The 20,378-nt window shown below is 39.8% G+C and overlaps 1 protein-coding gene across 2 annotated transcripts; it reads right to left on the bottom strand.

Annotated features, from left to right (window-relative positions):
• Window positions 1–500: 500 nt before the first annotated feature.
• Window positions 501–20,060, bottom strand: crlf3 (cytokine receptor-like factor 3). 2 transcript variants are annotated; one of them, XM_022209272.2, is made up of 9 exons: window positions 19,946–20,060; window positions 14,345–14,472; window positions 9,275–9,482; window positions 8,815–8,902; window positions 8,483–8,660; window positions 8,130–8,358; window positions 7,822–7,960; window positions 7,609–7,721; window positions 501–6,098 (listed from the first exon to the last, which is right to left on the bottom strand). In XM_022209272.2, the coding sequence occupies exons 2-9, from the start codon at window positions 14,459–14,461 to the stop codon at window positions 5,833–5,835; spliced, it is 1,338 nt and encodes a 445-aa protein (XP_022064964.1). In that variant the 5' UTR covers window positions 14,462–14,472; window positions 19,946–20,060; the 3' UTR covers window positions 501–5,832. The 2 variants fall into 2 exon arrangements, with proteins under 2 accessions (XP_022064964.1, XP_022064965.1); XM_022209273.2 differs by having other exon boundaries at window positions 14,345–14,469; window positions 19,946–20,036.
• Window positions 20,061–20,378: the final 318 nt, after the last annotated feature.

Below are 20,378 nucleotides of genomic sequence, written 5' to 3' on the forward strand. Positions count from 1 at the left end.
AACTTTTTTTTCCATATAATAAATTCTAGGAGGATGTTTTTTAGGTTTATCATAGTCAGGGATATATCAATGATGAGCTGCATTGATTGGGACACATAATTTATTGTGCGGTCAGTTTTTCTTTCAAAAGTCACGCTCAGGACCCTATAGGACAAAAATGCAAAAAACTGCAATAAAAATACAAATTAGACGTAAATACCACAGGGCTTTTAAACCTAATATATGCCACACTTACAAGCATTTATTAATTGTAATATCTATTATAAATTCTTATTTTTCATTGCAATAAGCAGCAAAAATTAGCAAATTTGTATGTAGAATCAGTTTTTCTGCCCTTAGGCCATCCCAGTGCAGAACTGAAACATTCATAAAGTTGTGACATATATTGATATTAATTTCTTATTATTATTCAGTTAAATATAGCATTAGAAAACTTGGATTCGTGTAGGTAGTATTTTACGAGAGCTCAGAGAAAGAACTGCAACAAAGGTTTACCCTCATGTGGCTCACGACAACTTTTATTGAGCAAAAAGTGAAGGATGCAGCAGTGAACACAAATGCAACGCAGAGGTTTGACCAGCAGGTGTCACTGTTGTGTCAGATGCACAAACAGCTGCTTAAGTCAACAGTTTTCCCTCCTTACGTGGAGAAAGTCTATTCTGAGGTTGTATTTGCTGGTTTCAGGACATTTGTACCATCATCGAGACCCAACCCTGAGTCCCACTGTCCTCAGTCCAGCGGAAAAACAAGAAAACATCTGTGAAACAACAAAAAGCTGTGCTGACTTGATCAGAATGACAAACATCTGAAATGGATGTTTCTTTAAAATTAAAAGCACAACAGATGAGTTGGTGGTGAGGAACGAATCCAGTGACAGTCCTCCACCACTGAAGCCTTCCTATGTTATAAAGAACAGTCCACTACGTCTGCAGGACAAACACCCGCTGATGTTTGTCTTTCAGATTTGCACATTAAAAAACTAAGAGCTACATGTAATAAAAACATCATAGAACAACAGAAGTCATGTCATTCTCCCCTGTTGTAATCTTGACCTAACATTTGTCCAGAGGCATTTTAGATGCTCCACTCCACCAGAGATCAAAAAAAAAAAAAAAAAAAAAAAACAGAATAAAACTTACAGTAGACAGAAAGAGACAAATAAACTCATAAATATGTTGGACAGAATGAGCCCCTCTACCAGAGTTAAATCACTCAGATCCAGAGCTCACGGTGCTTTGAAACTGGAAAGCATTTTTAAAAATACACAGAAAATATCTGCAGTTGATAAAATGCTCTCAATAGCAGCAGCTTTGCGTGATTTAGCTGAAGAAAAGAATGGTTAGCGTGCTCAAAAGTGAAGCTGTGATGGTAAAACAAAATAAAAACGAATGACTTAATTGCTGTGCTTTAATATTCACCTCACATTTTTATTATTTAACCAGGAACAAAAGTAAGAAACATGGAGGGACTGCTGCATTATTACCCCTCTCTGCAGCGCCCCCTGCTGATCACTGTACAAATGCAGCTGTCAGAATTATCAGCTACAGAGCTGTGAAATCCAAGGTTTATATGTGCTGCTTTTATTACTCTGCCATGGAGGAATAAAAGCAGTCTGTCTGTTAGCAACAATATTAAAAAAACGGACAAACGGATTTGGATGAAATTTTCAAGGAAGGTCAGAAATGACGCAAGGACCAAGTGATTAGATTTTGGCAGTGATGTGGCTTATCGTCTGGATCCATGGATTTGTTAAAGATTTCTCTATCATTATGAGATAGTGTCATGGCGTCACTGTAACTATGACAACAAGAGGACACTACATCAGCTGCCTGCTGACGATTATATGATTGCGATCCTACTAAAAAGTGACTGTTGCGGACTTATCGTGAGTTATCCATCAGAAATGACACAAGGAACCCTTTGTGGTGGTGTTACCGAGTCCCATCAATTCCCTCCGCCCGCTACATATTAAGGTCACGCAATTTGGTATCCGTTCATAACGTACACATGCACAACACACGCCTGTTCTCAGCTCAACGTCATTTTGTTTGTGGGTGCAGCTACATTAAATGATCACATTCTTTAATGCCGAGATTTCTTCCCATGAATTTTTTTAAGATTTCAGCCGTCAGAAATGATGACTGAGCAGCCTTGGCAGAGTACTGCACTTCCTTTTATAAGCAATACGCACACATAAATACCTGAAATTTCACCTCAACAGTGCAACTGCAAAGTGAAACCATGGACCACAATGCTAAGATGCTGTTAGAAGAAGCTATTAGACAACTAACACAGGAATATAAAAATCACGCTGTTGCTGTAGAAATGACTTTTAAGCCCACAGAGGTTTGGAAAAGATGTTAAAGACGAGCAGGAATCCCTGCAGATCAACTTCTAATAAAGAAATGGTCAGCTGAACTTACTGAAATGTTAAAGTTGACCTTGTGTTATCTGCTGTTTATGTGCTAAAGATGTCATTCTAAATAATACTTATCTATTAGTCTGTCCTCCTGACATTTCATGTACTGTTCACTATGTTGAAGACCTTTAGGTGAGTTTCTGCTCGTCTGAATCAAAGCTCAGAGGTCTGTGTGATCAGTCCTGCCCCTACCGCAGGCATTAATAACTTATACACACGTGGACAAAATTGTTGGTACCCCTCAGTTAAAGAAGGAAAAACCCACAATTCTCACTGAAATCACTTGAAACTCACAAAAGTAACAATAAATAAAAATTTATTGAAAATTAAATAATCAAAATCAGCCATCACTTTTGAATTGTTGATTAACATAATTATTTAAAAAAACAAACTAATGAAATAGGGCTGGACAAAAATGATGGTACCCATAACTTAATATTTTGTTGCACAACCTTTTGAGGCAATCACTGCAATTAAACGATTTCTGTATTTGTCAATGAGCGTTCTGCAGCTGTCAACAGGTATTTTGGCCCACTCCTCATGAGCAAACAGCTCCAGTTGTCTCAGGTTTGATGGGTGTCTTCTCCAAATGGCATGTTTCAGCTCCTTCCACATATGTTCAATGGGATTCAGATCTGGGCTCATAGAAGGCCACTTTAGAATAGTCCAACACTTTTCTCTTAGCCATTCTTGGGTGTTTTTGGCTGTGTGTTTTGGATAGTTGTCCTGTTGGAAGACCCATGACCTGCGACTGAGACCAAGCTTTCTGACACTAGGCAGCACATTTCTCTCCAGAATGCCTTGAAAGTCTTCAGATTTCATCGTACCTTGCACACTTTCAAGACACCCTGTGCCAGATGCAGCAAAGCAGCCCCAAAACATTACTGAGCCTCCTCCATGTTTCACCGTAGGGACAGTGTTCTTTTCTTCGTATGCTTGGTTTTTGAGTCTATGAACATAGAGTTGATGTGCCTTACCAAAAAGCTCCAGTTTGGTCTCATCTGTCCAAAGGACATTCTCCCAGAAGCTTTGTGGCTTGTCAACATGCATTTTTGCAAATTCCAGTCTGGCTTTTTTATGAGTTTTTTTCAGCAGTGGTGTCCTCCTTGGTCGTCTCTCATGAAGTCCACTTTGGCTCAAACAACGACGAATGGTGCGATCTGACACTGATGTACCTTGGCCTTGGAGTTCACCTTTAATTTCTTTGGAGGTTGCTCTGGGCTCTTTGGATACAATTCCAACGATCCGTCTCTTCAATTTGTCATCAATTTTCCTCTTGCGGCCACGTCCAGGGAGGTTGGCTACTGTCCCGTGGGTCTTGAACTTCTGAATAATCTGAGCCACTGTTGTCACAGGAACTTCAAGCTGTTTAGAGATGGTCTTATAGCCTTTACCTTTAAGATGTTTGTCTATAAGTTTTTTTCGGATGTCCTGGGACAATTCTCTCCTTCGCTTTCTGTTGTCCATGTTCAGTGTGGTACACACCTTTTCACCAAACAGCAAGGTGACTACTTGTCTCCCTTTAAATAGGCAGACTGACTGATTATGAGTTTGGAAACACCTGTGATGTCAATTAAATGACACACCTGAGTTAATCATGTCACTCTGGTCAAATAGTTTTCAATCTTTTATAGAGGTACCATCATTTTTGTCCAGGCCTGTTTCATTAGTTTGTTTTTTTTAAATAATTATGTTAATCAACAATTCAAAAGTAATGGCTGTTTTTGATTATTTAATTTTCAATAAATTTTTATTTATTGTTACTTTTGTGAGTTTCAAGTGATTTCAGTGAGAATTGTGGGTTTTTCCTTCTTTAACTGAGGGGTACCAACAATTTTGTCCACGTGTGTATTTGTGCTCCTTAAACTTTAAACACTCCTCCTCCCACGAACACATTTGTGAATACTGTTAGGATTGTCACTGCAAGAAGCTTAAAAAGCAAAGCAACAGCTTGATAAATGCAAAGAACAGTTCAACAAAAAACAAATCTCTGCAGCCCAGAGCATCGATCTGAGTCAATCATAAACTCACATACTTAATAAGATATTTTCCTACTTTGAGTAGACAGTGGTCTCTTTACAGATTTAAATCAAATCTAATTTTTGGATAAAAAACTATCGCCCCCAGCCTGAAGACCAGTGAATCTAACACTATGTCTGAATTAAAACTGCATGAGGTGCAGTCCATGTCTAAGTCTGTGTGTCGATATATCTGAAGACGCATTGCTTTAAAGTTTTTTTCTACATAAAGCTTGTTCCACTGAGTCTTTCCTGTTGAAACCCTCCAGAAATTTACTGAGCATCAGCTGTGTTTGGCTCAGAGTTCAAAGGAGTCACAGCTCAACTGCTTACAGGATGAATATGCACAAAAATTACATTACCAGATAAAATACAACAAATGCAACAGCAATATTTTACTCAGAATGAGGAAATATTTATGGGAGAACCCAGAAAAACTCCTGAGCTGCAGACGACAGCAAACACTCAGGCTGCTTTGTGTTTGTGTTGAACTGTCCCACCAAATTTATGACGCTTGAGTTTAAGAGGCTTCAAGAGGTGTGACTTTCACAGTAATGGTTTCTGTTGAGATTAAAAATAAACTCAGACCAGCAGGTTAAGCTGTTAAAACATAAAGAGGCCCTGTGCCTTTGTGTGTCCTTACAGGATGTGTTCTTCTTCTACAAGCTCTCAGACTGCTACTACAACTAAAGAAAGACAATGCACAGATGAAAGATGGATGAAAACTCTCCCACAGCAAGAAAATAAAGCTGTAAACATTGTCCAACCTTGTAAGAAGGTCTGGGAATCAAAGTGAAACAAATTAAGAGTCAAGAAGCTGGTGTGAATACAGATATCATTCTTCCAACAAAGGTCCCTGAAGGCTGAGGAGGAGCTCTCAAAAAGTCTGGACTCATCTGGACAAATCACATTTCCTCCATACAGAGTTTACATACATGCAAGAAACCGTGTTGGTGGTGGTCCATTAATCCAATTATTTACTGCTCTGCTGTGGAAATCACACATTCAAAACATTACCTACTTGTAAGTAAGCACAGATTTTTCTTTTACTATGACTGTATTTTGGAACCAGGCTAATTCATTTTAGCTTTTTTTAAATTCTATTATTCGTCCACATCATTAATATTGTCCCATTATCACTGGGATTTTACATTTCTGGAAAGATCCATGACAGAATTGCAGATTCTGTGGAAAATGTGTGAAAGTTAGTAGCTGTCACTTTAATGAAATTCTAGGGAGAAGTGACAGATTTTTCTTTGTTTTCCAGATGTTGCAGCCACCCGGTGAGGACTTCAGACGTGAGAAGAAAAGGAACGGAAGAGAAATTCAAGATAACGGAGCCTGGGTGAGGGGCTCCTGAACACACGAGGGTCCGTTCTTTTAAAAACGGAGCCTTTAAAACACCAGCACCTTCCAGCCAGAGTGGACGAAGCAGCAGCCGAAGAAGAGGCAGTCCACCGCCTGGTCCACCAGCCAATCAAACACTACCTCCCGGTTCCCTGAGCCAATGGTCACCCTCAGCTTGAAGTTGCCGCCGTCGCTCAGGTTGTTGTTGCTGACGGGGAACAGGTTCACCACCTCCATGTCGAAGGTCACGGCAGAGCCAACGGTGACAGCAGGCAGCTGGTTGGTCATCTCTTTACCATTTACATAAACAGCACCTGAGATGAGAAACATCGGTGCAAAACTTTAACAGGAGCAATTTAGTAACTTACATACTTTTGGACATATTTACGTTATTATACCAAGAGCTATTTCAAAGGCATTAAAAAGTTAAAAGCCTTAAAATCACAAAGAGATCAATGAGATCATTTAGAAAATACGTAGTAATTTCACAAAAACTTCAGGATTAAGTAAATGCAACGATTGTGATCACCCTAAATGCAAAATATCAAATAAAATACAATTATATGTAACAGCAGAGAGTAATGTGAGATTTTAGAGCTTTCTCTTTGCAGTTTGGTTGACCTAAAATAAACATTTTCAAAACGGTCACATCCAAAAGAAAATTCTCAGGTTAATAAGTTCATTTTAATATTAATAATATTGGTAATATTAAATTCTAAAGGGATTACATTTTGTTTCTACAATAACATCAACAAGTTGTTAGAAAATAAGAAATGGAGATAAATTAAAGTGCTTGCTGTCCCAAATACTCAGTGAAGCATCCAATGTGAAATAATCTGCTGCTAAAAATAGTTCCAAACAAACTATTGCTCCATTTTTTCCCATCATGAGGGATGTTTGCTAAAAGCTAGTGGCCTGCTGCCTTAGGAGACAACTGAGCCTTTTATAAAAAATAAAACCATACATTTGTGAGCTGTTTTTCTGTCAGACTTTCCAAAAAACTAAAAGCTTAGTGTATTATATGTGATGACAATGTCAAAGACAGTCACAAGCTATAAGCTATAAGCTGCATAAATACACTACCTTCTCATTCAGTGTTTTGTTCTTTATTTTTCACTCCTTTCAACATTGTAGATACATACTGAAGACATCAGAACTATTAATAAAGATATATGGAATTATGTAGCAAACAAACAAATGAAATAACTCTAAATATATTTTAGATTTTAGATCTCTCATAGTAGTCATCTTTTGCTTTTCTGACATTAGACCAGTGGACATCTGTGCTGTCGTCTGATGGGTTCAAATCTGAGATCTTTGATTTGTCTTTGTGTGATGCAGAAAAGGTGAACAGATGGTCTCTACATGCATGGTTCCCAGAGTGAAGCATGGATGAGGAGGTGTGATGGTGTGGGGGTGCTTTGCTGGCGACACTCTTGGGGATTTATTCAAAACTGAAGCCACACTGAACCAGTCTGGCTACCACAGCATCCTGCAGCAACATGCCATCCAGTTTGTGTTTAGTTGGACCATCATATATTTTATAAAGAATAATCATTTAATGAAGTGTGTATTTACCATTGTATCTTGTCCAGTCCTGTCTCCGTGTTTGGAAAAATTTATATTTAAAGTAATTAACGAAGTCATTGTTCCATGCGCACAAATGTGTTCAGCTCTTTCTCCTTTCAGAGATGCTTACATGAATCCTGCTGCTGTCTTTTGCTGCAAGTATGTTTTAAACTCAGAGGAAAGACTCCAACAAACAGCTGAAAACAACAAACTATACTTCATCTGGGAGTTGTGCAAAAATGTGAAAAAAAATACCATTTGTTGAAATGCAGACGGCCTGGTCTCTCTGAAGGGACTCCCCTTCTCTGTCGCTGCCAATGCACACTCCAAGACCGTCCCTCCGATCCATCTGACCTGCTGCTGAGATCCTACACACATAAAATATGTAACACTAAGTCCAGGCATCCAGGAGAGACGTGTGAAGATGCCCATGTCTGTATGTATACTGTGTTGTGTCTGTGAACATACTTAAAGGTCAGTGTCTGGCCACAGAAGTAGGTGGGGGCGTTGGAATAGAGGACGGGACAGCGGGACTGGGAGGAGTCATTGCGCAGGGCGATGTTTCTCCTGCTGCTCAGGATGTAGCCCTCCGTCCCTGAGCGCCACTCTGGATGAAAAGGAGACAAAAGGAGACTCATTTCATTGACAGATATTTGATTGTTTAACACTTCTTTGTAGAGAGATCTCCCGTTGTGAATGAGTTGTCAGCAGCAGCTCAACACTTTATAACGTGACAGAGCAGCTCTCACGGGGTCAGAAAACAAGTGTCCATCTACCGTGTGGTGCCAGTGTGGTGTATCCTGTCTGTGGGATGCTCCAGGGGCTCCACTCGGTGCGACCCTCCCCACGGGCGCAGACCCTAAACAGATAATCGATGTGAGGATCCAGGTGGAGGACCAAGAACTCACAGTCCCGACCGATGTAGGCATCCTCATATTGGCTCCCCCCGCTGCCAGACCGCCGGTACTGCAGCCTGTAGTCTGCTGCTGCAAAGTCCTCGTCCACCTGATGCACAAACAATAATCACAGCTTCATTAAAAGCACAAAACATAGTTTAAAAAAAACATGTTCACTGCATGTGAGAGCAGCATCTCTGCATTTAGCTACATTTCCACGGGCCCTCGCTGACCTTACACCAGCGGACAAAGATGCTGCCCGGTCTCTCCTGCAGCTCTTCTATCTGAACGGGAGGGTGGGAGGAGACAGAGCCGTGGCGGGACACCCGGTCCCTCAGCAGGCCCAGCAGGGAGTCATCCAGCTGGGCTGAAACGCTCGGCACATCCACTAACGCTGGTACTTCTGGCAGGCTGGAAGACACACAAAAGAGTAGAATCACTGCACACTGGTAACATAAAAGCACCTGCCCTGTATTCTCGTCATAGAACACTGTTGCATATCACAACTGATTTGTTTTTCTTTGTGGATGGGAACACTGGTAGCCACAAGTTACGTCTGTCATACCTGTCCAGTTGGATGTGCATGGCCTTCTTTGTGAAACTGCCCAGTTTGTCCTCCTTCTCTCCAAGACCACAGCGCAGAGCTGCTTCTCCTGTAGACAGACATTATTGCACTTACGTGGGAGTAACATCAGTTTGTCAAAAGTAGGAATGCAACTAATGACTATTTCCATTGCCAGTTACTAGGAAGATCGTTTCGCTGTTAACTTGTGATTGCCTAGACAAAAAGGTGTGAGAAAACTATGAGAGTTGCCAGGCAGTCTGTAAATTGCGCTTTGTGTGACCAACAATGCCAAACCAGACAATACTTAATGCAGTATCACATAAAAACAACCAAATGCCATGGGAAACAAGTTGAAACCAGCTTGCGTGTTTTCCTTCCTGACAAAAATGAATGTTTTGCAGATGTGCTGGTGGTGTCTGTCCAACAATGCAGTTCCCTGTGTTGTATTTGTGGAACCCACCCTCTCTCAGCAGCTCATCAGCTTGGCCCACACCATGCTCAATGAGACTCTGACAGTCATCCAGCGGCCTGATGCTGTCGGCTTCGATGGTGTCCACTTCAGCCAGCAGGGTGGTCAGCCGCTCTGTCAGCAGTCGAGTTGCTGCTGCCTGCAGCTCTGCGAAGTGCCTCCGGAGGGCCTCGCGGGCCTGACCCGAGCTACCTCGAACCTAAAGAAGAGAAGGAAGAAGAAGAAGGTAACGTAGGTGAGGATGTGAGCCTGTGAAGGAACATGGCGACTAATCCTTTTCAGTCTGAGGTGTGGTACAAAACATCATCTTTTCACACAAGCTTTCATCACTGATAAAGCTCTATAAGTCATGCTGTTTGTTCTGTTGTCACTAAAGTTATCATCATTAGCATCATCAGCACCACCACAACTACTATTATTAAACATTAAACTAGACACGGTGCCAGCACGGACTACCCTCAGTGACAAGTAGCTTGTCAGGAAGCTTGCTGGTTTGTCATCTGCAGTGGAGGTCAGGTTTCAGTTCCTATTTGCAAAACACACTTTCAGAAACACACACACACAGGCCCAAGGATTTCACAATGAGTATACGGAGAGATAGCAGGAAACGGAAGGCTGATTGACAACTGCAGCACTGATAAAGCAGGGACAGTATGACTATGAAAATGGAAACACACGGCGGGATTTTTCCAGAAAGCACACTGATCTTTGCGTACGAGTGTGTACGTATGGAGCAGACACAGGGCGCTTCCTGGTGATTATCAGTACGACACAGGCAGCCACTGATCATTATTTTGGCATTTGTAAAATAACAGTCTAAAAATATGACCAGACACTGTCAACTTCTAACATGAGAGGAGGCGATGTGACATTAGGCAGAGCAGAGAGAGTTTTCCAAAATGTTTGGATTCCTGCTCTTACAAAGACAAGATGCTGCAGTGATAGTATTGTCTGAGATTTCACGCACACACACTCACACACACACTCTGGAATCTTCTTTCTCATTGTGTGTTGTGGTGTGTAATGTTTCCTGGATTTCTTTAATCTCGTGGTGAGCCAATCCTTCTGTGGGAAAGAAGGGGGTCATGGGAAGGAAAAAAAAAAAACGCCACCGCTGCTCGAGCCAAGATAATGTGCGATGGAACAGCTGGGATTGGGTGGAGGGAGGCTCAGTCACACAAACCGATATTAAAACCTGATCTGTATCCGGTTAATTGGTCGGGATGAGGAAGAAGAAACGTTGATGCAAAGTTTAAACGCATGCAAAACACACTGGGAGTGGAACTGGATTGGATCGGTCAGACCACATTTGCACTGTGATCTGATCTCAGCAGATGTAAATGCAGTCTATTACTGTTAGCTCAAGTGCACCCAGCGAACTCAGCTTGACAATGGAAAGAAAATAGTACAGCAGCAGCGTTGCTTTGCTTGACCTATGATGCTGCATGAGACGTCAGCCAGCCTTGGGTAACAAATTTCCATATCGAGACTGGATCTAACTGTGGACCCAGTCAGTTAAGCTCACACCTACAGTCATGGAAAAAATGATTAGACCACCCTTGTTTTCTTCAGTTTCTTGATCATTTTAATGCCTGGTACCACTAAAGGTATATTACCCAAAGAATACAATGAGCAAGACAAAAAATACAGCTGATTCCATAATACTTTACATCCTATTTGACATGCTTAAGCTTAATTGTATTCCCACGGTATATAAGCGGCCATTTTTAAGTTCCATCTATTACAGATTTTGTGTCATCTACATGTAGCTATGATACTAAGTTTGATGACTAAATTAGCAACAGTTTAATACCTAATGTAATTACAAAAGTTGGATATTTTACCCAGATAATGCATACAGAGAGATTGCACTGTATGTGTGAGATGTTTGATAGGAGTACAGTGGAAAAATCTAGCTGGTCAACATAATCACATTCATTTAGGTAATAATTTATCTTTTTTTTCCCAGCCTTACTGCACCAGCAAGGACTTTCAAAGATAATACAGTATGATGCAAACTGATCTGCTGAGAGTGCATACATGACAGTTTGTGTTTTTTTGTGGAGTCAAAATCAAAAATGATGATCACTGGACAAGTAATAGTCACATATAGGACACCATAAAAACACAGATTGCATTGTTTACATGTTTGCACAGACTAAACAAACACCATATGATCTGTTTGTTAAAGAGTCTTGTGTGCCGTTTCGGTCAGTCTTTCTACACTGCTAGGTGTGGCTTTACATTAATCGTACAACTACCATCTACTACTTTACTGTATTTTCTGTAATAAAAATTGTTTGTTTTTACGACATACTACTTATAAATCTAAAGGTCACGTGCTTTTTCTGACAGGAGTTTGAAAGCTGAATCATCTCATTCTGACTCAGCAGTGAATGTGTTTCTGAGGCACAGAGGATGAGTAATTTCTTGCTTTGGATATTTACTCTGAGAGGGCATTTTATAAGCGCGCTGTGTGCAACCAGACGTGCAGAAAAGGCTTCAGGAAAAGGGGAAATTTGAATCCTAAAGTTTTCACATTTGCAAGCATACAGTTAGCATTATGACATGGTGGAATTTGCATGAATTAGAGGGCCATCCATCCAAGAACACCTCAAGTTATTTCTCTCTGAAAGAGTCAGATACACCAGTCTTACTAGTGTGTAACTAACCGGCATGTTGGGGCAAGTCTGGTATCGGTAAATTTTGCTGTAACACCTCATCAAGGTTTCTCTTGATCCATGTGCGGTAAAGGTGATGAATCTGCATTACTTTGTGTGATAGAAATCCACACATTTTGATGTTATTTCCAACCATTTCATTGTCAAAAATGTCTATTTTGTTTGACTAAATGAAATTCCAATTAATAAAATTGGTTAAAAATTGGAATCACTCTTTTATCTCACTTCTTATCATTTTGACACTGGTGAGTTTTTGTTTGGTGCCGGCTAAAACCCTTCCGAAGCGTGCCTAGAATTTCTCTGTCATTAGAGGTTGGTGTTAGCCTAGCCATGCTATACCCATGTTTCTGACGGCACAAGGGTCTAGGGAAGCTCAACAGGGAGGGAGGCGGGCTAAAAGGTTGTCTATCAAATCCCTCTGCAGCAATTGGGTAGGTATACAACCAATCAACGCAACGAATAGGCTGACGGACTTCCGAGAGCACCGGCGGATTGTGGCTAAGTCCCATTAGCTTCCCAACCAGCGGAGCCGCGGAGCCAACTGGTATATTCAGGATTTGCCATATCCCGTCGGCATAAGTCCAAATACGTCTTTCTTCTCAGTGAAATACTTAAGTGCCGTCCTTTGTTTATCTTTCAAGTTGAATTTTAGCTTCAAATCTTTAAGGGCTGTGGCCAAAGCCGAGTCGAAAGATAACTGTTTACTGTGCGCCGTTTGTTTCTGTCAGAATCGTCACGCCTCTGTCGTCACTTCATTACGCCCGCCTTCTGACTCTACACTTCATGGTGATTGGTCCTGCCAGTTTTAGGAGAATCCAGCCTCGAGCCTTATGGAGGGTAACTAGACCCACCCTGGCAGAGAATTAAATTTGTTGCCGTGGGTTGTCTAGGCTTGGTTGGTGTATTATGTCTGAGCAGGTTTATCGTGTGGTTTAATTATTCTTTCATCTGATGTTTAGTGATTTAATAAAAATTTTAACCATTTTATACCACATCTTGTTTAGTTCTGTATGATATACAACACTGTGCAGATTTTTTTTTTATCAATGAACCACAAAATGCACCCATTCTGTGAGATACAGTGGCATACAGTTATTAAAGATATATGGCAGGCAGGTTGCTAAAAGCACAGTTTTTCTGTGGATTCAATCAGTGTCAGCATGTAATCCCAGACTGACGCCATGAATTTCAGATCAGGCCTCTGTGGAACTTGGAGCATCTGGACTCTTTGTTGTTTTTGTGGCTTTTGAGGATAGTTTTTATGACTCTGGCTGGATCTGTGGGTCAAGCAGCATTCTCCAGGGATGAAAAATGAAGGCAACACAGAAGTGCCAAGAAGTTGCAAACTAATGTGGGCTTAAAGTTGGGCTTTAATTCCCAAACTGAAAGCATGTTTATAATCTAAAGGGGGAATTAACTGAACAGAGTATATTTTACCCAACTAAAGTATTCTGTACATACTAATATTTAAATAGTTAATGATACTTAGCCAAAGTTGCTGCTATGAAGAAAACATCTTTATGCATCCAAAACTAAACACAATTAATTATCACTCTGCCAAGGAATGCAGTGGAGTTATGTGACGATGATCCATCTGTTTGTCTGTTCACGACATTACTCAAAAACGGATTTAAATAAAATTTTCAGGGAAGATCAGAAATGACACAAGGACCAAGTGATTAGATTTTGGCAGTGATGCAGCTCATAGTCTGGATCCATGGATTTATGTAAAGATTTCTGTATCATTGCGAGATGGCGTCACGGCGTCACTGTAACTATGACAACAAGTGAACACTACATCTGCTGCCTGCTGACACCACATGGTTGCGATCCTACCTGAGATTCACCGCTGCGGGACTTATCTGTTGAAATCGTACGACTGAGCAGGCTTGGTGGAGTGCTGCGCTATCTTAGTGCTTTTCTTGTTTTAACTATGAATGTCTTACTGCATTGAAAAATCAACTTTGAAATTCAAAGGTGTCCAGGATTTATAATGCTGGACAGAAATCTGGCTGGCCGCTCTTCTCTCTCTCGTCTTGCTGTCTGTCCATAGTAACAGGAAATAGGAGCATTGTTTACTGTGAGCAGCTGGAAGGGTAAATCTAGACAGCAGGGGGAAGGAAGAGATAGCAGAGAGAGGGGGGATATACTCTCCTGGGATTGTGTTGGGTCAGTGGCTAATACACTTCTCATTGCTTTGGCCTGGTTGAGTTCTTTTGAAGGAGGGAATGCACTGCAGCAGACTGAGATGTCAGGAGAGGACAAGGCTGGCTGCAGCAAAGTGAGTCCATGCGCTTTGGAAGTAGTCAAATGGTGGCGCCATCCAGCCCATTTAGTCTGAAATCTATAAATGTGTAGAAGTGTGAACAGGCTGGAGTACCTGTTTGCGGGCCTGGTTGAGGCCATGCAGGCGCTGCTGGAGTTCACTGCGGTAGTTCTGAGCAGCCTCGATGCTTTCTTTGGCCTCCTGCAGCAACACGTCCACCTCCACAGACATCCTCCCGCCTTCTGGCACACAGGAGACAGAAATATTTACAAAATAAAACCAAGATGCAGCATAACCTGAAATGCACTTGGGGAGATAATGAAGTCAGGAATGATTGTAGCAAACTGGAATCAGACAAAATGTCAGGAAGAACCCATTTCACATACTTGGCTTTATTTTTCATAGGTATACTGGTGAGATTATTTTCAACTTTTATATTTCTGTGTAACAGTAATTTCTAATGGCATACGCACTGTCAACAATAAACCAGCAATATGAGGGCATCAGCTTGGGCCCGCAAAGGTTAGTTTGTTATTTTATTGATGAAACAACCAGAGAATTTGTTAGCTGCTGCTCTAGTTTCCATGTTTGTATCAATTTAATCAACAGTTTCAAAGCGGGTTTTGTACTGCATGGTTTGTAAGTAGCAGGTTTCATACACAAGGGCAATTCAAAGTGATTTACATAGTGCATTAAAATGTTTAAAAAGAGAAAAAACTGCATAAAGACTATGTAAGTTTAAAAAAAAGAAAAACATTTAATGATAAAGTCTTCAAAAAAATTAAAAAGCAGTGGATAAAATTTAGAAAATTCTAAAATTTCCCCACTGTGGGATCAATAACGGTTTAATCTATCTATGAAAACAGTCTTATGCGTAGTGTTTGTTTTTTAATGGCTACAGTTTAGTTACATCCAAATTCCAAGGGAAGCTGATTCAGCAGTGCAACAATGCCTTTGCATTTGTGGAAATACTGTTGTGGCTAATTTAGAAGTGTAACAATGAACTGTTAGAATAATACAATGCATGTGGAGTCTAAAGGTTTAATAAACGGCATCCTACCGTATAAAAACTACAAGACAACACACAATATACTGAGTATTTTGACTGAGGATGTGTGGCAAGAAGAAACCACTTCCTACAGCTACCAGTCAGCCTGAAGCCTACCAGCCAGTTCACAATTTCATCAGACAAAAGTGTTGGACCATTTTGATAATGACCTTTATGTACAATATTACCACAAATCTGGTGTACGTATCATGCTGTGTTTGACCCCACAATACCTCCAGTGAAGCCTGGTTGCTCATTTAAAACACAGTCATTATAATGAGCTTTTTCCTGTGACCTTAGCATCTATTTTCAAACGTCACTATAATAATGCTGCTGCTCTGCTGGATTAGTTATTTTGGCTGCATGTTAATGTCAAATCCAGTAACTGTATGGGAAAGCTGATAGCATAGAACAAAGCCACACCAGCATGTTCATTTAGTTCTAAAACAACAGCTCTATCATCACTGCAGTCACAGATAAAACTGCATAACACTGCGTCAGAAAGCTAAGGACATATTGCAAGTCAACGCCTGCAGCAAAATTACTCCCTTTTCCAACAGTATATACAAAACGGACAGGTTTTAAGGGAGAAAAAATCCAGATACATGTCTCTTAATAGTAAAACATCACCCCGAGTTCAAACTTCTAAGTACTCAGAAAAAAAGTTATCAGATCATAGCATATAATATGCAAATATATTGCTAATACACCTTTGTGAAGTTGTTGATCTTCATCCTACCACATCAAGCAGTGTACAAACAGCATGAAACCTCTGCAGACAAAATGAAACTCAAGAGGAATTTCCTTTAACGCCACCTTAAATGTCTTCCTGTCAGAGATGTCTAATTCTGGAGAAAGAATAAAAAAGAAACTTACACTACAACAGATTACTTTGATCATCAATTTGATGTTCTATTTTACGGATTTTCCACAGTTTAAGGAGGCATCTTAAAACTGTTTTTCCTCAGCTACATTTCTAAACTGTCACATTGCTGGAACAAGCACCTGTTTGGCACTTGTTTGCTTAAAAAAATGACTTCATTCATAATTGATTATTTCAAAATTAGCAAATTAATTAATTCCTGTTGACAGACTAATCACTTAACTAACACTGATATAGCAGATTAAATGAATGAATCCCTCATGGCCAGTTCTACACATACAGAAGCATTTTGAAGTTTATTCCAGTAATTATGACTCAGATTGCCACAAGTAAACACATTTTATATATTTTTTGATGAATAAATATCAATTTATTTCATGGCCATGTATGATTTTTGAGGTGAATGTAGCATTTGGTACTGTGTGACTTTTTAAAATGAACTTCTTGCTACAAAACGACTGACTTAAATCTTCAGGCAGTAAATATTTGTGATTTATGACTCCTTTTAGATGAAAGTGCATCAGTCAGTAATGTGTTGGCTTAATTTTTAGTTTTTATATTTTGCGTTACACAGCAGGTGTATTCAATTCTGCCTTATGAAATCCGTCTCTTTTTACTCAGCTACGTTCTCCTCAGAGCTGAGAGCAGTCACACTACCTGACTCACTGCTGTGGTTGACTACATTTCCTTTACATAACGTAAAGAGGAAGCCATTGACAGGCGCATGATTCTGCCACACAGTACAGTACATATTATATCACGTGGTCCAGGGAGGCATCTTACATTCTATTACGGCAAATTTAGCATATCCAAACTAAATCCAGAATGTGTTTTTCTGAGCTCCGCCTTACATGTAGTAAATACACGCTCTCTGATGATGTTTACTGGACATGTAAACAGCAATTAACAGCTTTCTAAAGCCTGCTCACATGATGAATCTTATCAGGACTGGAGATCTCAAACAGTAAAACCTATTTTAGTATCTTTAATGAAACTGCACAGCATAACATTCTATATGTACAAGAAAATGTTTTATACCTATAATAGTAAGGAGCTGCCTGGGGTTCATGTGCTAGAAAAAGAACATTTAAATGAGAAGCTGTGGGAATTAATCGAAAACATAACTAGTAAGTGGTAAACTGATAACAAATGATGCTTTCTTCCGTGCTCTGAAACTGTGATTAATTATCATGATATTGTGTGGCATGCAATACACTCCCTGGACATTATATACTGAGAGGAGTTTGTCCCAATGGAGGAATATATTGTGCATTTTTTCTGCCCTTTAGCGGAGTGGAAAAATCTGTCATCCAACACTAGACCATACTGTGCAACACATTTGAATATTGTGTAGGACTGTAAATAACAACGAGCATAACTAAACATTTTTAAAAAATGGCAAAAATGTGAATTACAATTTCCCAGAGCCCTTACATGTCTCCAACAAACAGTCCAAAAAGTTATTTATATTTTGCTGTATTCAATTTCTTATCATAAATGGCAAAAAAAACAGCGTATCCTCACATTTAATACCCTAGAACTGTAAAAATAGCCATATTACTTAATTAGTTTAGCAATAGAAAACTCGTATTAACTATTTTGCTGAACATTTTGTGTTATCAAATGTGCAGATATGAAGCGCTTCTCTGTCAAACATGCTGTGAATATCTCTCGACTATTGTTCAGACAAAACACCCTTGGACTTTACCTATAACATGTTTCACTGTCATTACTATTATCTGGTGTTTTGCTTACCAAATGTAGAATTGATTTTTGAAGAAAATGACTGTCACACTAACCAAAAAATAATCATTAATTGTAGCCCTTGCTGGAACCAACACACAATTAGAATGTTCAGCTTTAAAAGATTTGTGGCAATAAATTAATTATCAAAATATTTCATGACAGAATTGGCAGTTTACAGAAGGTCCCTAAGGTAAACAAAATGAATAATCCAACAACATTTTGATTAGGTCGCGCACAAATACACAACCAATAAAGTCTGGCTTATGTATTTATACATACATGAATGCAAATGTAGAGCTCCACAATTATGCAGGCATGCACTCCCTCCCTCACTTTGACATAAACAACACCCACTACTAACACTGGTCCTCCTCTCTTTCTCCAGACAAAACGCCCCCAGAGCAGCAGCCTTGTTTTACATCCTCAAAAAAGGGTGCTGTGCCTCTCTCTATCTCTTTAATCCTGTCGTGGGTTTTGGAGAGTAAGACGGATTATAAACTAAAGACTCATAAGTGAATTCTGGGCTCTCACCCAAGCAAACGCCAAGCTCCTTTAGCTATAATACAAAAAATCTCTTGTCTGTTTACATGATGCTGGTGTGGTTAGACAGAAATGAGCAGAAATGTCTCTTCCTGTCCTTATTTCTTTTATGCTTATGATGTAAATGTGCTGCTTGGGCGTTCAGCTGAGTGCTTTTCAGGCTATTTAGGTCAACCTGCATGGAATGATGACCTACTGTCCTGCTTTCACAGGTCTGTGAGACTGTTTGTAGTGACAGAAATATGTGCTTCCTAAAAATGTAGAGAAAGAACCAAGTCTTGCAGGGGGAAGAAAGTCTTGCAAATTTTTTTTATAATCCAACAACACTGGCAACAAACGTTAAGGCTTCTTAAGGGTGTGATTTTTTGCACCTGTTTCGTTATCATTTTGTGTTATTATATTCTTAATTTCCATTAGCACACTTTATCCTTCTTCAATTTAACATACTCTATGTCAACTTGACAAATGTCCTTAAAAAAAGACAACACAGATTGGGCTTGGTTTTGTTGCTGATAAGCACTTCACTGCTTTTCTGTTATAATAACCTAACTGCAAGTGTCCTTTCGATTATTATAATCAGAAATGAGCATACAGATGCAGCTCCTTGCATCATGCTGCATATGCTCTGACTAACAAGAGAGTTATGAAAGGCATTCAAGTGCAAAAACACATGATTATAATTAGAGCAGATCACTGAGACAGCAGGATACATCAGACATGTCTAAACTCGCTCACAAATACTTCCGTATTTTGCAGTTATTTTCAGATTTAACCCACGCCCACTAACACTGTGTTTGCCTTAGTCTCCTTTACAAGTTCAAGAATGAGTAAAATGCATAGTTTCATAATTCCTGCTTCTCTTATTTTCGATCTAGAATGTCACGAGATCTTAGGTTGATAGATGTAACTCTAATTAACTATTTATCTACTGTGTGGACAAAGCTTCCGCCAAACCCCATTACAAAATCTCGTATTTTTAAGGTCGCGCTGCTGTCACCGAAGGTAGATACTTCATAGTAAATTATGAAAGTGTTTTTCAAAATAAACAGTATGTTCAAGATAATTCGGCATATAAGGTGTTTACTAAACAACAACTTCATCCGATTAAATCCAGCCTTAAAGGATGGTTGGCGCTGCTCGTTACTTTGGTGGAAGAAGATGAGTATAACACACCAACTAGCAAAAAAGTTGCAACGAGTCTGTTAGAAATGACACTGAAAAGTCCTAGTGCGGTGATTGAGACTCGATATTAGTCATATATATCAGGTGGTATCACAACACTGCCACATTTCAATAAAATCTGTCGTTAACTTCCCAGAATAACGTTACGAGACAGAGGGAAAGTTGGGACTAGCTTGTTGTGGTCAAAAGACAATGAAACTCTGAACATGCTTGAGAGAACAAACACAACACACCCATTAACTACGAGAAAAAACAACAGCAAATCGATTAAACTAAACATCTCGCGTCCCGTGTGGAGAAATGTTTCCAAACGTACCTGTTTTAGAGCTTTTTGATGGCCATTATTTCGTCCCGAAAGTTATGAATCAGCTCGGAGCCGCTGCCGCTCGATATATGCCGAAGTTTTGCTTAAGTCCAAAAATGACACTTCCGAGGCTTTAAGGGCAACAGCCAATCATGGAGCAGATTGTTGAGATCGACAGGAAGATCGACCAATTAGATTAAGATATTCTCTTTGTCCCTCCCCAATTAACTACCCGTCAGATCTAAGTGGAACTGATGAAACGAGTTGATTTGAGGCCAAATCTGGGCTGTACATGCACCGTGCAGATTAATGCTGTAATGTTGCATTTTCTACATTGAAATGTCAAGAGGCTTCGCAGTGTTTAAACTCAGCCTCAGGCTTTGGCTAAAAACAGAACTAAATTGTTTTCTACCATTCTATTTTATGTATTATCTTACAGAGTTAA

Source organism: Acanthochromis polyacanthus, chromosome 21, assembly GCF_021347895.1.
Source record: "Acanthochromis polyacanthus isolate Apoly-LR-REF ecotype Palm Island chromosome 21, KAUST_Apoly_ChrSc, whole genome shotgun sequence".
Classification (NCBI taxonomy): Eukaryota; Metazoa; Chordata; class Actinopteri; family Pomacentridae; genus Acanthochromis; species Acanthochromis polyacanthus.